The sequence below is a fragment of the Neodiprion pinetum genome, chromosome 5 (genome assembly GCF_021155775.2).
Source record: "Neodiprion pinetum isolate iyNeoPine1 chromosome 5, iyNeoPine1.2, whole genome shotgun sequence".
Classification (NCBI taxonomy): Eukaryota; Metazoa; Arthropoda; class Insecta; order Hymenoptera; family Diprionidae; genus Neodiprion; species Neodiprion pinetum.
In genome coordinates, this window is record NC_060236.1 from 15,857,821 (window position 1) to 15,876,077 (window position 18,257).

The 18,257-nt window shown below is 36.5% G+C and overlaps 1 protein-coding gene and 1 long non-coding RNA gene across 3 annotated transcripts; both read right to left on the minus strand.

Moving 5' to 3' along the window:
• Window positions 1-2,965: 2,965 nt before the first annotated feature.
• LOC124219204 (uncharacterized) lies at window positions 2,966-3,938 on the minus strand. Its single transcript, XR_011177339.1, has 3 exons — window positions 3,726-3,938; window positions 3,412-3,522; window positions 2,966-3,179 (listed from the first exon to the last, which is right to left on the minus strand). It is a non-coding gene; the product is annotated as an uncharacterized lncRNA (long non-coding RNA).
• Window positions 3,939-5,769: 1,831 nt separating this feature from the next.
• Window positions 5,770-17,962, minus strand: LOC124219203 (L-selectin). 2 transcript variants are annotated; one of them, XM_046626467.2, is made up of 5 exons: window positions 17,942-17,962; window positions 17,039-17,154; window positions 7,764-7,943; window positions 7,407-7,572; window positions 5,770-6,310 (listed from the first exon to the last, which is right to left on the minus strand). In XM_046626467.2, exons 2-5 carry the CDS (start codon window positions 17,148-17,150, stop codon window positions 6,109-6,111), a joined length of 660 nt encoding a protein of 219 aa, XP_046482423.1. In that variant the 5' UTR covers window positions 17,151-17,154; window positions 17,942-17,962; the 3' UTR covers window positions 5,770-6,108. The 2 variants fall into 2 exon arrangements, with proteins under 2 accessions (XP_046482423.1, XP_046482422.1); XM_046626466.1 differs by lacking the exon at window positions 17,942-17,962 and adding an exon at window positions 17,402-17,529.
• Window positions 17,963-18,257: the final 295 nt, after the last annotated feature.

Consider the following 18,257-nt stretch of genomic DNA (forward strand, 5'->3'; position numbering starts at 1 on the left):
ATTATACATCATTATCATGTTAACACCATAATTAACTAACACCATTATATCCAATTATTTTATAAAACACTCCACAATGCCATTTGTGCATTCGGAGCTGAGAGCTACACTATAAGCAACTTACCCTATACCATGGCCGTGTTCGAAAATTGACTGACAGTACTGTCAGCAATCTTTCATTTCTTTTGTGCTGCCGAGTTCATGAACAGCTCTGTCTCTGTCCTAGGGAATTTTTAGTACTGGCAGTCAATTTACGAACACGGCCCATATAGCCTGGAGAATAGAAAACTGTAAAACCATAGATACATATATAACTGATGCGATGTAAAGATAGATGCACTGCTGCAATAATCCAATGACTGCAAAACCTTCAAAACCGTAAACACCAATTATCCAGCATGAATTATACTTTCCCCGTAACGCCGCATTGTAGGCAACGCGCACAGACAATTGGAGGTACTGCAAATCTCCAATGTGGAGCCATACAGAACTCCATCTAGAGAACATATTAAGAAGCCTCATGACGAAACGATTGTAGGTAAATCAACTCACAGAATGATTCTGTAAGGCGAAACTACGAAACAGAATTACAATAAATGTATCAATATACTAACAATCAACCCTTTCAGGAGAACAGAGCTTATACCAGTTCTAAGGTAAAACATAAGAAAATATATCCCTAAGCTCCTTACAGGCATTGCACGACCACCTAGGAATGAACCCACAGCTGAACACGTGGCAACGCCCAGTAACAGGCAACCAACAAACATAAGAACAACGCTGCAATACCTTTCAAGCTGATCTATATCAATATAAAAATTAACAATCACAGAACAGAATTATACGAAAGCACATAAGTAAACCTGCTCCAAAACTACGAATTATCAAATTGTTAAATACCCTAAACCTGTTACGATTGTTATAACACAAACACCTAAGAATATTCGCAGCAGTGCAATCCTAGTATTAGCATCAATATCAAGCAAATAGCAACTATGTCCCATAAACAATCACTATTGTATTCCAGGTGAATAATGATAGTAATCAATTATAACACATATGCAATTCCACATATTTACAGGCTATAAAACTAATGAAATAAAAGATTTTTAATACTGATTTCGCCTCATTTTTAATTTTCAAATAGTCTTACAATATGCAATTTTACATATTTACACGCTATAAAACTAACAAAACGACAAATAACCGATATGGTAATCTTAATATATAGACTTCGTAACGAACAGAATAGTAAGAACACTTAAGAACTAAACTACGACTAGAACTCAGCGCATCGTGACCCCGAGAGTGCACACGGCACTAACGTCCGCGACATATGACACCACGAAACATGGGTCACCTTTAGCGCACGTGCACTGTGATCACCATACTAGGAAATAGCAGCTAAAATCGGCCCAAGTCCTAACGCCCACGAAAAGGGGGGAAGAAGCACGGTAGCCAAGGGGCCAAGGGGGCTTGCTGCTCCAACACCAAAGCCCACGCAAATATGAAGCTGACGGCGCAACGACCCTACGCCCATACAACCGCACCAACACAGCATTATACCATATATGAAAAAGCTTGCAATATGGTAAAGAGCTAAGAGCAAGGGCGAACATGCGGCGAAAATGTCGTGCCCTAATTTTAATTCTTAGAAAAAGGGGGAACGTGCGCAGAAGTTGACGAAAGCTGAAAAAGGGGATCGTTCTGCGCAAAGATCAATACCCATAAAAACAGCGACCGATCATCGAATCGTCCTCTTGGTTTCTACTACTAGATTCGTTATCTTCTCCCGGTACAGTCTCGCGGTAAAATCTTTTTGCCTTTTGCATTTAAACTTTTCCTAAGAAGTTACTCTGTCTAAAACTCTAGCGAGCTTCCAGCTCCATTTTTGTTATATCAATTTAAAATCTAACAACTTGTAATCCCATTTTTGTGACTTGAAATATGAATCTACAAAATAAATCCAAGTTTATCAAAGCATTCAAATATTACATCCAAATCAGTCATTCCGTTAATTCCTCTCACCAATCTGCGCTGCAATTCATCATATCCAGATTATTCTCAAAAGGTAAGCCAATTTAAATCGTTCATCCAACAATTACTCCTTCCTCGGTTCGTTCGATTATAGCGATAGAATGACCGTTGTCTGGTGTAGTTCAATACTTTATCGGTAATTGGTGACCCGAACTACTGGTGTGAGTCGCACTGTAGCTGTGTGAACGATTCCAGTGTCTAGCATCTGGAAATTTTCACCAGGTACTTTACCGACGTCACACTGGATACTTCGTCTTTCTCATTCTGCACTTGATTGGCTGGGAGAAAACGTATCGGCCAACCAGGTTGTAGAGCGAAAGACACAGGCTGTACATGGCATAACTGCTCTATCTCACTCTTCCGCCAAACTTTCTGTATACGCGAGACTACTTTCAGTAATATATGCTCTAAGCCTTTAAATTATACACGAACTCTTACGAAGACTGCGTCCACGGAGCATTAAAGAGAAGCACAATCTCTGACCACGAATATGGTACCTTTTTTCACATAGCATCTAGGTGGCATTCCGATCGCTCCAAGCCCTCCGCGTCCGGCATAGCAGCCATGTTGAATACAATTTGCAAATGGCGGTTTCCACGTTGGCCATATATGTACATATATGACGTTGGCGTTAGAGCACAGTCTTATAGACAGGTCTGGGCCACTGATATATATATACACTGGATTGGATATTACCGTATACTCTACGTGTAAGCTCGTGCGTCCAATTGAACAATTGAATTTCCGCCATCTTGTACAGAAAGTTGTCACAAAATGCGCGCTAGATTTGAACTGCGTAATATATGCTATTTAGATCTAACGATATATTCGTCACACAAAAAAGTTTTTGACGAGTAAAATAATGTTTGACACATTAAATGAAGAACAAATCATTTTTTCGAAGGTATATTATTATTTACAATTATATGATGTAAAAGATCATTAAATAATATGACGAAAAACTTGTATTTAAGCGTGATTTTTCTTTATGTTCAAAAGAAGTCCTGAATTCTAAGAAGTTTCCGTCCATTATCCTTCATCCTATGGTGGGCTGAATTCCATACGGATTATTCAAAAATTTGTATAACACTAATTCAACCGTTAGGGAATCCATTTACCATCCATTGATCATCAAAGTGGAGCTTAAGACATGTAAAAAAAAGTTTTGAATTAAATTATATCGAATTGGGTGAGTAAAAACTTTATTCAAAAATATGGAGAATAAAACATTCCTTGCAAACGTTAAGGCATTTTTATAGAGTTGCGTGCGATAAACCACAACCGTAATATAATTAGTAGTATCAATCCACATTCCATTCACATGAAGAAAAAGTTACAAGCACAATCAAAAGAAAATAAAAAAGATGTACATACCTGAGCATGCACATCAGGTACAAATGTGTAGGTGATCATGTAATTTGGTTAAATTCACTGTGGTGGGCCGATCGGATTCATCCTGAAATTCGGTCTGCTGCAAGTTTTCACCTACAGATAAGTTACTAATAAATAACGACAATGGAAATACACAGAAATGTGTCACACACGATTTTTCTGTAACAGAGCACTTTATTATCTGTAGGTAATTAACCGCTTCGACGGCATTGACGCAATAGTGCATCACATCAACGTGTCTTCATGCAAACTGAGTTTTCTCTGACCTAAAAGGGATTAATAGTTTCAGATCTTACCAAATAACGTTGGGATACTGCCTTTTGGTAAAGTTATATAATTTTTACTTTTCTTCTGAAAGCAAGAGGGTTCAAAGTGGTCGGAACACAGAAAGCTATCACTTGATGGAGACCACGGTCCAATGTTTATATTTGCGATCCACTGCTTCATAATATCAGGTTCATCCAATGGGAACCTACATAACAAGCAGAATTTAAATTTATTAATTCACACGTTATGTTGCATTGAGTAACGGTACTTGCTTGAAGAATGAATAGCCATGTCCGTATTCCCTTAATCGGTGACAAGATGAACACTCTGATTTTGGGTTGTCAAATATAGTTGGTACACTGTTCTTTTTCAATGTAATTAGGAATCCTGTCCTATCAAAGCAGTCATTTGCAAAATGAGCTGAACACAATGTGCTATTTCGGTTTGGCTTCCAGTCCTTCCTCTTCATTTCTTTTAACCACTGCTGAAGGCGCAACACATCTTTCACGGGAAATCTACATATCGAATTATAATTTAATCCCTGAGTCAATAATACCCGAGTTTTCAATTTCAATTATAATAAGATCGGTTCATAATTCAAATATTGTGAATTTTTACTGACCCGATTCGTACGTTATACTACTCGTTAAATATAATTAGTGAATACTTCGTATGCTGACATAACCTCTGCAAGTTATCATTTGCAGAACGCTTCAGCGTTGTATACTCACTTGTGAAATGATCGCCCACTATATTTTGATTGCTTTGTTTTGCAAAAAACGCAGGTACTCATTGTTACCTCAATAATTGTTACTGTAATTTTCCATCGCAATCGATTATATACACATACATATATCACACACATATATATATATATATATATATATATATATATCTGAAGTGACAAGAATCTGTACAAAATGGCTACCGTTCAATTGGCGTGACGGCATCACGCTTAATCCAATCCAGTGTATATATATATCAGTGGTCTGGGCACTCCATGCCCCTTCCCATATAACGCAGCGTGACCGTCTTGAAGCCTGTGTTTCTCAATTTGTGCACCAAAGACCGGAGCGCTGCAGTCTCCGAGGCCGGTGTATACGTACTAAGGCCGTGTTCGAAAATTGACTGACAGTACTGTCAGCAATCTTTTATCTCTTTTGCGCTGGCAAGTTCATGGACAGCTCTGTCTCTGTCCTAGGGAATTTTTAGTACTGGCAGTCAATTTACGAACACGGCCTAAGTAGGCCTCTTCCTCACTAGCGCTAGCAGCGAAAATTCACAACATCGGTTTCATTTTCGAGCACGGTTTTACAGCCGGAGTGCCCACCTGTCTATAAGACCATGCGTTGGAGGCACGGAGCCACGGAGCATTAAAGGTATATATTGTTCGCCAAGCGCCTACGTCACAGTCCAATTTCAGTAGATGACTTTGAGCAAATTTCTCCTGCGTGGACCATTATGTTCAATTTGGTTGGTTTTATATATAAATCGCGTAGACTTCATTTCCGGGGTTGTATTTTCCGTCTACTACGGATATTAAGGGTCTGCGCCGATCACAGCGCAACCGCCCGGCAGATTTTTTTAGAACCACTTTTCGACTCGATACCCAACCAAGATTGTGCTCCTATTTAATGCTCCGTGGCTGCGACTAAACTACGAATAGGGACCAGCCCCCTGACACACGCTGCTAAAAGTGGTTCGCAAAATGTCCCTCGATTCTGCCGCCAATTTCGACCACTAGTGGCGCTGGTAGTTGTCTGACAAGCTTGCGCGCGGTCAGCGAGGGCAGCGAGCGTGTCAGAAGTCTACGAGCGCCACGTAGAGAAACTAAAAAACGGGGACAAAACGCGTACAATTTTTTAGTATACGAGCAGAGGTGAGTGTCAGGGGGATGATAGGGACTAAACCGAACCTTATACAGTCTGTAACTGCAATCATCATTTTAGTGCCGATCGGCTCAAACATTGAGATGCTCAGTTGTTCTGCGTCGTCATTTAGCCCTGGGCTCTTCGTAATACCTAGGATCTTGGAATATACTGCTGAGGAATGAGTAATTCGAGTAAAACTGCATTTAATGAGTCACGTACGGTGAATATATTTGAAACATTTACATTCGTTCATGTTAGTGTACAACAGAGGTAATGAAAATGTACTCGTGCAACATAAATACTGTCTCTGATTGCAAGCTTCGATACGTTAGTCTATAATGCCGCCAACTCTCGTTTGAATTGCGAAAATTACCGTCATTATTGCATTATTAAAAAAAAGTGAAATGGTTCGAGAGTCGCCGGGGTTACTTTACGCAATAAATATACAGCCAACATACATACTATTCAGTCACTTCGCTTATAACGGTGATATTGAAATTGTAAAACTAAATTCTCGCTTGGTAATAAACAATGCATATAGTTAAACACGAAGATTGGGATTAATGAAACGTACATATTTCAATAGTGAATCATTTTCTTCGCAAACCCAAGACTTCTTATGATGACATGCTACATCGTGCCAGTTCACTCCGTCGTTGTAAAATTGATTCAATACTGCCAAGCAGTTTTCAGGTGCTCCCCCTTGAAGCGCCTCACGGTTGTCTGGTTGGGGTTTGCCAATTCTGTTGAGAAACAACATATAGAATAAATATTTAACAACAATAATTTTATAGGATCATGAATTATACCCCAGCTACCCTGTACAGACACAAACAACATGTGCTTTTGTAAAATTTATACAAGAACAGTTGATTCATCGTATAATTAAACATTGCCATGTCTACCAATACGTGTAATTGATTGCTATCCTTTACCCTGTCACATGGGGTCTTTCGTGCTCGCATGATTTCTTGTTGTGTGTATATTTTGTAAAGACAAAGGTGCGCGGCTTTCTTCCTTTTAAGTAAAAAAAAGCGGCGGCGATCTGACAGCGCGCATAAAAGCGAACAGTGTACGTGCGACCTTCGCCGATTACGAAGCTATTGATATTTCCAGAAGGCATAAAAGACCCCAAGTGACAATTGACATTTGTGAAGCGTCACGGTTGCGATTTTTGGCTTTTACTGTTCTTTTCACTTACTTCATCGTAAACAATGTGTATAATATGTGAATTTTTACCCAGGAATGGCTCAGAAGAATCAAGAGAAGAAAAGATTTGTATAATTGTTGTATAATTGATGAAAAATTATAAATAAATAAATAAATAATTTTACATTTTTTCTTGGAAGTATAATTATTTAATTTCACTTTGCCCTTGACCCCCTTTAATTTAATTATTATGTTGAAAAATGGGAATTTTTGGAAAAAACGCGAAATATTTCAATTTCTTTGGATACTTTGTTATTGAAATTTTTTTTAAATAAATAATTAAGTAAACTAAATAATGAATTTTCAAATAGACGTTGCAAAAGAACAAGCATGAATTTTTCAGAATTTTTGGGAGCACTGAAAATAGCCAAAATAAGGGTAAGACGCGAAAGACCCTAATACTGGAAACCATGTGACAGAGTAAGGGTTATTTTCGAAGTGAACAGAACAGTATACTCCCATTATTTTCATAAACAATTTTTTCCGATCTGTAGGCTTACTTTTGATGTCTACAATTAGTACGAAACGAGCAAAAAAGAAAATGCTGATTTTATGTTAGTCAGTAAACCATTATCTAATATTTAATACTGTTGACGGGTTTTTGGCCCTAAAACGTTTTCCAAAACTTACCCGCCACTTGGAGACCAGTCGTTTTGATTGCGGTCAGTTGTTGGTGCCAGCTTTTGAAGTTCGGCAGTCCAGAACCATCCATTAATATTTGGCGGCTGCAGATCAGGCCTGTCGCATCCTTTGAAATCGCAAAGGCGCCCAGAAGTCCATATGTATTTGATGTTATCTAAAATAAAAGGAAAGGAAATATATAACTACGACAAAAATTTTTGTGAGTGTTGAGAATCCATTTGCTACGACATTCAGTGCATTCTTCTACTGTTTTTCTATTCTATCTTATTTTAATCAGCAGTTTTCATTTATTAAAATTAAACTTAATCTTGTTTCATAGTATAACTATTTGAAATTGAAACGCACTCTGCACAATGCGGCTCTTGATAAACTCGTTTTCAGCAGATGTTTCCAGAGATACTAGGTCCATACACCGTTGTCTACAGAAGTTCCTAGCGGCCAACCAATCGATTTCTTGACCAGCCGTTCGTGAATCTGCCCAGGAGAAATAGTAGCCTTTTCCATTGAAGCGTTCGTGAATCGTCCCTGAAACGTAAATTTATTTCGTATAAAAACAATTGAATACTTTTTCTAAACACGTCACTTACAATTAGTAGTAAAAAAAAAGCGTTGTAGTTACTGTTTTCCAGCATCTTGGATTAAAAAAATTTGAATTTTTGTCTGCTTCAATTCGTTTTCAATGACATTGATCTCAGATCTCGAGTGTACGGTTCAAAAAATGTATTCCACATTAGTGAAAATAAATATTCAGATACAAAAAACGCAAAAAAAATTTTTAAGCTAAATCGGCCATCTTCGAGCTTCTTGTGAAACGCAAAACATTTTATTTACAAATTCTTATTTTCGTAATATTCGAGTTAATATTTCGACGGTGCATGATTATATGGTTGCTCTACGCCATGCAGGATCCGTCGCATTCTCAGAATATTCAGAAATATCCAGTTTTACAACATCGTAATAAAGCACCAATGCGCGCCATCAGAGATGCATTGACTCGCGGTTATGAGATAGTTTCTGTCAAAGTTGCACTTTGAAATTCCATAGATTTTTCGAAAACTTGTCAAGAAGTTCGATATCAGTTTTTTTCGTGATTTTTTAGGTATATTTCCCCCTTGCAAATCACGATTAAATACTATATTTGCTGAAAACGAATGACCTGTTACCAAATTGAATGAATATATATTGGAGTGTATTTTGAAAGATGAATTCTGTAGCATAAAGGGGACCGAAAATATCATCGTTTCAATGAGAGCATGTTTTGGACTCTGAGGGCGTATGCTAAATTTTAACCTCATGCAACTTCAAAAATATCGACATTAGGAAAAGTATATCGAGGCCAAATTGATAGTCTCATCAACGGCCACGAAGTTCACCACAAGGGTGAGATGTGCTATATTCATGTGTTTTGATATTTTATCATGAAGAATTAGAATTAACCGTACATTGTGTGATCGAGTAAATTGTAAGTTCGGTCTTTTCTAACAATCTACGTAATAACTGCACAATTAGTTTTACCAAGTTATAGGGGTTGATTAAATACAGGTACTTATTATCTTTACCGAAATTTGCTTTTTATTAATTACTTAGTTATTGGTTAACATTCGGCATTGCTATTTTATATTTATATTATTAAGACTGAAGCTATAATTGACAGCCTCTTGATGGATACCGAACATAAGGCTACAGCGGTTTTTTTCTAAACACTCCTATCTCTCAGTGCTTTCAACAGCCAGAGTACGAACGACAAACCTAGTCTGAATATGATGGTCTCTCCCACCCGCACCTAGCATTTCCAGGCCTGCATACAAAATGTGTGCCGTGGTTTCTATTATGGGTGGGTTCATAATCTCTACTCGGTCCGGCGGTCCGCCGACGAGAGTGAGGTACTTCACGGACGCTATTGTAAACTTCGGCTGCGAATGAGTCAGCTTACGAACCTGCGCCCGCATTACGAAATAGTTTTTATTGCAAGATTAGCTGCACTTGTCGCATTTCGTAGACCATCGGGTCAGCCACATTCGGTCCGATTAGGACCGGTGACGTTATTTTAGCATACCGCCGGACCGAGTATGTTTATAATAGAAGGGGTAAGCAGCCATGTTGCGTTGGGTCCTTTAGCGGGAGTTGTGAAAACACACAGAAATAAGCATCGCTGACCGAATATATTTTTGAGTCAACGTAAGCTTTGATCGAAAATATTCAATGACTGCGTATGCACTTTGGTTCGGCAGCATCGACGGTGAGGGGTAAGCAAGACACTGCATTATTTTACTATATACTGAGTTGATTCTAAATTCGGATAACTGTCAGTAAGCGTTGCAATAAGTGCTGTGTAGCAAAATCACCCGTATACTCATTTGAATTCATTTGAGCAGCGAACAGGTCAACCCTGGGCTCAGCGTCCCCACATATCTTGAATTAAAAATGTGCATTGCAGGTGTTGTACAGGATTTTTTACATCTACGTTCAACTCACACAGACGTTCTACGCATGTCTAGTTACTGGGAAATGGACAGTTAGTGTTGTAGGATAACGAATTTGGAGAATGTGGAAATGGTAAGGAAAACAATTATTTAATATTGAGAGGGTGCTAGTCAGTCTTTGTCCACTGCGCAAATTATTACTCTTTTATCATAATCAAAATCACGTATTACTGACGTGAGGAAGCTGCAGATGATGCAATGTCGAAAAGCTTTGTCGAAAAGGGGATTAGCATGCGAAGCGTACAGAGGTCCCTAGACAGGGTGGCCACTCAATTCCGCTCACGGAATTCCCTGACATTTCCCGGTTTTCCCTGACTAAAATCATTATTTTTCCCTAACATTTTGATGCACAATTTGTGCAGAAATCACTAAAAACTATAGTAACCTAAGTAAAGTATGGCCAAATATATGAAAGTTATAAAAGTTTTTAAAAGTTGTTTATTCCGTTCATTATGATTTTTGAAAGTTGACAAAAAATTAAAATTTCCATTTCCGTGGTCGTGTTAAGTATATATTTAAGAAGGGGCTCCAAGAAGCGAAATATTTTTAGAGCTATTATTAGAATATTTATGCTGTTTGCAATGAAAATCGAGGTTCGAAGAATTATGACTAATTAACGAATGTGTAACTTTTTGAAAAATAAACTTACAAATTTTTTTCTAACGGGACATTTTTCTTTTAAGTGTTAAGAATACACCACAATCTATCCAAATTTTTAAATTGATATCTAATACAGCAAAACAATTATTTAATGCGGTGTACTGTCTAGACGCGGCGCGTCTATGCCGTAACAGTTACGCAGAGCCCTGTGTTCAGCGTTAAATTAAAATTACTAATACTGAAGATAGAATTCCGGGTGCTCGTATTTTTTCATTGGAAATTTCCTCCTCTTTAAGAATCTTTTTAAAATTTTCGCTAGCGCTTTCACTTTTTGAGTTATTGCCAAAAAACTGAGGCTTCGTTTTTTCTAGACTATTAGGCGTCGGTGAACGTGCGTCTCCACACGCAGTGACGGCCATAGATAAATCAGACCGACGTCTGCTCGTACTACTGAATTCATGTGACAATCAACAACTAAGCTTATAATTTTCAATAAGAAGAGAAGAAAAATTGTGATGATGCGGTGATAGCATCTCAATTTTATGGACAAGGCTTTTGAAATCCGTGAGTTCTATAAAAAGTCCCTGACCAACCAAAAAATTCCCTGACATTTCCCTGACTTTTCCCTGACATACAAAATTCCCTGACATTTCCCGGTTTTCCCGGTTTTCCAGACGGGTGGCCACCTTACTAGAATACAATAGTGTACTAGTAGTGTCGACTAGTGGACGCATACGTATACTTATTGCCTGAACTCTACGTAAGCCTTTGACTTTCATTCACCGCCGCAACGGCGTTTATCATCAATCCACTACCAAACGATAGCAATAACTGAATACATATTATAATCGAAAATACCGCGATGGACAAATACTTTACTATACTACTGATTAGAAAGGAACAGAGTTTGACCACCATAAGTCGTTATCTCTTTCTATTTACCGATCACATTCTTCCGTATTTGATCTAAGTTCATACTATATGTATGCCAATGATTATTATAAAACGTCGAAATTATTATTACTATAATATCGTGATGTATGACTTTCTTACGATTTAAATATTCATAGTACACAGTACGCCATTCTTAAGCTAATGTTTCACGTGGAAACAAATTCCGCTTGCAGTGATGTGAAATCAAAATTAAATCATAGGTTTATTTTCTAAATGTAATACAGCGTATCCTACTTCAAAAATAACGAATGAGTATCTGGGAAACTGTATAGATGCGTTACATAAATTATAATATGTTTCAAAGCACGAAAATTTGTATTACGCTCTGTTAACCGCACATCGGAAAATGGAATGGAAAATTTACAATATTTTAATTACGCGGTTCAAAGATTGCATGGAAGAATGGCGAACTTGTGGAAAAAACGGAAATGAGGAAACAGTACCCTATCCTGGATTCAGAAGCGTGCGTATCTACCAGGGCATTGCAACGTGAAACTTATACTGTGATTCATTACCCGCTGAACCATAAACTGTTTGTACAACACACTTTTCTGAAACTTTCCTAGTTTCGGAGATTTTGAAATGTTTTGTTTAAAATAGTAAAACTGTATAATGGCACCTGTGAAAGTACTTTCTCATACAAATAGCTCCATCCATTCTGTAATCAACGGTATTGCCAATTATCCTACGTCTGTAGTTGAATATGAGGTCTCCATCACCAGTTATAAATTATGCAAATAATGTTACCGCAATTCTTTTATTGGACCGCTTAAAAGAATGCCAATGTTTTCTATTATCGTGACACACTTGTTTGAAATTCATGCCATTTCTAAACCACAGTATCGTTCATAATAGAACTTCCAACCATTTATGACTCACAAGAAAAGTTACGGCGGAATTAAGAGGGCACGTTAGTGAAACTGCAAACGATTTTCATTAATATGCAATTATTACAAATAACATGAAAAGTATTGTTCTCTCTCCTTATATTTATGTTACTCAGAAAGTTCCTAAATATTGACGTAGAGCAAAACAATATCAAAAATTTGTATGGTTGAACAAGCTCCTTACGTTACACCTTTTTTTACAAGGTATTAGAAAAAATCTTTGACCATTCTGACAGCATAAAGGAATTGGTACACAATTTATAATGTGATGATTACCTTTTCTTTCCAGCTGAAAAAAAGTTTAATCACCTGGAAATATGTTATTTTAGAACTGCTTTTCGAAATATAAATTTTAAAACATTCATTGGATATTGACTTTTTTTATTTCCACTTGTTTCAGCGATTGAGTAGCATAATTAGGTAGTTATTCGTTACATTGAAAATTGGATACTAGCTTTTTGGTTCTCTACACTACCAGGAAATCTGTGGAATTACTTTAATGTTTTCTGAGAAAAATGACCTCGGAAAAAGCTTTTTGAAGAACACAAATCTTTCATGCCGCTTCAACAAACATCTAGTGACATTATGAATGCAAGCAATTTGGACGAACAGAAAAATACTTTGTTCTATAAAACTCTGTTCATGGTTAAAATTCCGCGTCAATCGAAAAAGCTGTAATTTCACTGACGTGTCCCTTTAAGTGCGGATTCAGTAATATTCTTTCTTTTAGGCATAATTCCCTTAAATTCCGTTATTAAATAATTCACTTAAATCCAACGAATGTCACGGAATTTCAAGTGAATAAACACGTGATTTATTCTTCACCGCAAATTGTTGGAACAACTGTATAATGATTCATCATAGAACCGTAAAATTCTTTTCTCAAAAGTGAAATCAGGCTCAGAAATCCAATTGTGGTCTTGAGTTATTTCTAGACACCTATTGTATTAGTCATGAAACTCCATGCCTCGAAATGTAGGCTGACTTTGGCTGTTGAATACTGAGAGAAAATGTTTATTCCAAGCGATGAAATAATTACTTGTGAATATTTGAAATTTTCCTATCTGCAGCTATAGGATTTCTAAGCCTAGCTAATGTCACAAAAATTGCATGCATCATACAAACTGAACTTTGTTGGTAACAAAAAATTGCTAAAATATATAAAACAAGTTTTACCAGCAATTGAGCGCATACATTTTCCCATGATACTGAACATGATCTTAAAAACCTAATACAAACGAGTCCATGAAATTATTGTTGTTATTAACAAGCATTTTGGTGAAATAATGTATAGAAATCGTAATGATAATCAACGTACATAACCCGATTTCTAAAACGTTATGTTTCATTTTCAACTCCACATTTCATGTGGTTCAAATTTATTTCTTATGCAACGTCAGCGTAAAGAAAATCTATCCATTTTGAGTCGCACCCTTTAGTATTTCATGTACATTCAGCAGATCTGTCAATATCTAATAATCGCTGAAAGGCACAGCAATAATTATTTCCCACTCTTGAATATGATATTTGTAGGTTGTATGTTGGAAAATATTTGGGGGAGAATTCATCCATAAAATGGATGTTCTGAAAAAAGTGTATAGCTTGTCAGAAAAATTTAAAAATTGCTATATCGAACGGCTTCGCCGTATATTATTGTTATATCGTTTGCAATCGCACGTAGGGCTGGCAGTTCACAACTCAAAAAATTTTACATCTCCAGCTCCGGTACTGAGTGAAACTACGAATTTGCATATAGGCACACACGGCGAGATATATTATCCTGCACGTTACGTCGCGTCGTTACAAGGTAAACAGCCTGATGCTCTCGACCTCGTGCTGAGGTCTGGGTTAAATAAAAAATCACTGTTGATTTTTCAAAGAAACTTATACCATTTATAAATGCGCACGTGCCAAATTTACTGTGTCAGCTTCTCCAAATCGAAGGCGGTATCAAATTTAGGCGAAAAATTTGAGTCTCGCTGGATACGTACAGTTCAGTACGTGCTTAAAATACTTATCAACGCTTTTCTCTATCAGGAATATTTCATTACATGGCGAGCCATTGAAGTCACTATCAAACTTTCTAACTCCGGCAATAAGAGTCGGATACGTGCACAGCCGTTGTTCAATAGTCGTCGTTCAAAAATATGATCGGAACACGTATTTTCAAGTACTCGATATTCCGAATCTGGTTTGAATTCAATTGTTGCGTGTTTAATAAGTAACATTTAATTTCGTCTAGCTACTAGAAAATTTGGGCATAATGAGTATCGTTAGAATAACGATTTAAATATTATTGCAATTATAAAAAACTGTGGCACAAGTAACTTATATGTAATGAGATTTGTAGAGTTGTCAATACTATAAAATTTTATGGCTATTGCAACATTAAATCTATTGAACGCGCTCGACTATAGAGAAATCAGTTCTATAGAGCAAATGTTTCACGAATATATTCTACAGACTCGTTTCTACAGAAATATTTTTCTACAGAAAGGAATTCGAGATTTACATCAGAAATAATCCTGCACGAATTATTCTACAGAAGAATTGTTCTACAGAATATTTTTGTACAAAATATTTTTCTACAGGATATTTTATCTACAGAATATTTTTCTACAGAAAGGTATTCGAGATTCACATCAGAGATAATCTTCCATGAATTATTCTACAGGAAAATTATTCTACAGAATAATTTTCTACTCAATATTTTGCTAGAAAAGATTTTTTTACAGATTGTGTTTCACACAACGCATATTCAAAGCAATCATCGAATCGTCAGAATCATACATTTAATCGTCAATTTCGTACAATTTGATATAAATTAATCCGATTTAATTCAATGTAATTTAATTTAAGGGGGTATTCTAGTGTAGAAATTTGAAAAAATCGATTTTTTTTTTTTCATATTTTCAAAGCTTAACCTTTCAAGAATGTGTCCTTAAAAGGACAAGTCAAAATTTCAATTATTTTCAGAGATATAGCTATTTTAGTGACACGTCTTCAATACTGGCTCGGCTGGAACGAATTTTACTCGAAACTTTAAACGCGTTTTTCTCAAAACTACATTTTTCAAAACGGTTGACATGATTTCTCAAGTTCTATTGAACCGATTTACTTGAAATTTGGTGAGAATCTTCTCAATACATGTCTCTATCGCACGAACTATTATTATTACGAAATAATAATTTTTACCATTTTTAAAAAATTCAGAAACGTCCAAAAAAGTCAAAAAAAACGTATTATTTTTTCGGACAGCCGTAATTTGGCAAAAAAAAATTTTTTTTCGACTTTTTTTTAGTTAGTACGATAGCTGCATTTATGTAGATTAATAATCTTTTTTTTTTTTTTTCTGATTTTGAAAATGCTTGCAATCGTGACAACATTGGCGCGCCATTTTTTTTGTACCCCCCACTTCAACAACTTATAGCACTTTCAATTTTGTATTTTTTGACTTGTTTTTTTTTTTTTTTGTAATCGTGAAATAATAATAAACGACTGATAAAAAAATGGATGGTAGAAATATTTTTTGTTTTTTGTTTATAGCACTTCAAAAAACACCTCAAATTCATGCCTCTACACTAGAATACCCCCTTAAATTATTTCTGCCAAATTTATGTGTGTGTTGACTGTGTTGGATATGTAAAACTATGAAACCATTGGGTAGAAAAATTTCTGTACAAACGAGTATGTAGAACATATTATGCGGAACATTTGCCCTGTAAAACTGATTTCTATAAAATCGAACGGCCTCTAATCTATTTGCTTGGATAACTAAATTTTTTCGGTCTAATAAAGCCAACTTCAAATTATTGTAATACTTACAAGAAAATATAGTACGAGAGACTTATAATGAAAAAGAAATAGTATCACATACTAGATTTTCTGATTATAGTCACAAAGCTTATTTTCGAGGTCAATGAAATGAGGCGTCTGAGAAGAAATAAGGATCGACTCAGTAATTACATCTTTGTCACGTAACATTTACACCATACAGTTCTGCAGGAGCTAAAAGTTACAGAATGGTCACATAAAACATTTTCCAGCAATCACCAGTACTATATTTCTTGGTTACGGCAAAAAATGAAAATAGTTAAGGACTGTATAATAGTAACCAATACTAGAAACATGTCTCGGTGTCATCACTTCGGTCAAGTTCACATTGCATAAAGCAACAAATTTCTTCGTGTTGAAAAAGAAAAAACAGATCGGAGCTTGTGCTCATTCATTTACGTGCCTACACACATATAATAACAATGACGAATAACGAGCGGTACTTAAACCGCTCACCGTTATTTGGTATAATATTTGTACGCATAAATGTGTCACTAGCTTTATTTAAATAACTTGCGTGTCTCGGTTGGAAGCGTTTTTTTTTTTTTTTTTTTTTTTTTTTTTTGCGAACTGTCCGTAATATAGCGGGGATAATATTTTATCTCTGTATTTCGATATACAGAGGAATTGTAGAAGGAATAGGATGCAATCCTGTACATACTTCGCTGACGATTTATCGGAGAAGTAGAAAAAATTCAGTAGCCAGCGTCATTGTAAATTAAGTAAATTATGCATCATAAAATCTATGTAATTTTTCTTGTATCTTTTAAATAATTGCTCTCTCAACTGGCATTCATTCGGAGGCTTTCGTGGCAACTGCTAATCAGTGCAAAGATGTAATATAATTGTAGGTCTTACTCACTTTGCGCGCAAAGCCGGGGTATAGGTGGTTCGAGAATTCTTCCTGTAGGCTGAGGCTGGAATTGTGCCTTTGCCAGAACGGCCAATGCGCATAAAATAAATATGCGTAGCATGATTCTGGAAATAGATCATACATTTCCGATTAGTATCAGGACTCTCGGGTAAGTGCTTTGCACATCGTGCATTAAACGGTTAGTGACAAGCTAACAGTATGCATTCAGCAGGCTTATGCATTATACGTATTTACTAGCGGGAGTAAGAAATTAATTTTCAAAATATGGTCAAGAAGTAAAACGCTGACAAGTCATCGAGACGTTCTCACGCGTTGAACTGCAGCAGACGACTTTCTTCAAACCGGTCTTACCGCGGGTAATCGCCGTAAGGGCCGACGGAATTCCTCTTAAGCCACCCAATTCCAGTTTTGCTTGAAAACTTAGTTTTGTATGCCTCTATATTACGTATGTGTACATCTGACATATCGACGTCACTATACACGTACGTACATACATACATACATACATAACTGGTTAAAAGAAATCATTGATTAGCTTAATAGAAAAGCTAGTGGTTGAAGAAATTCTCGTCCCATTAACCATTCTCCTCTTTTCCGTTATTCACCATCATTCACTCTTTTTATACAAAGACTCTACTGAACTATATAAGAACAATAATTCCATCTGTACAGTTCTCGCGATATTTTTCACATGCTTTTTACTCTGCATTGACAGAAGAAAGAATTTGATTATATTTCAGTAAAATATTTAACCTCTGTTGTACAACAGGCTAATGATCGGACATTCAGACAAATAGATAAGTCAGGTAACTGAAAAGCGAAAATAGAATGGACTAAGAATGTTAGTAAAGTACACGTAAAAGTAAAATGCAGATGCCGGAAGATGCTCACCTCAGAACGGTCACCAGTGGACTGAAGTGCTTTCTTTGGCACCCCTATATATACACAATCCTGGCCCCGAAGCAACCGCCTCGGTCAGTACTTTTACCAGCAGCATGTTATTTCCGATACCGCATTACTAATAAACGATTTCATCGTTCGACTGAGAATGTTTTGAGCCTCGGGACATCCGCTATAGGTACCACGTACGTATGTATATACATAAAACCACCTCTCGTTGGGCAAATATTCGGACTGTCGACAGCCTTATACCGTACTATACCTCGTAGAAAAGGTTACACCTGCTCAATAATTTTCACTTCATTTG

Bases quoted from the DNA above. Each gene is read 5' to 3' on its own strand.
- LOC124219203 (XM_046626466.1), bottom strand. From the start codon at position 17,514: ATGTCAGATGTACACATACGTAATATAGAGGCATACAAAACTAAGTTT. The intron at 7,944-17,038 runs GTGAGTAAGACC...TTTACGTTTCAG, and splicing joins ACCCCGGCTTTGCGCGCAAA to GGACGATTCACGAACGCTTC. The intron at 6,311-7,406 runs GTAAGTTTTGGA...GTTTCTCAACAG, and splicing joins GACTGGTCTCCAAGTGGCGG to AATTGGCAAACCCCAACCAG.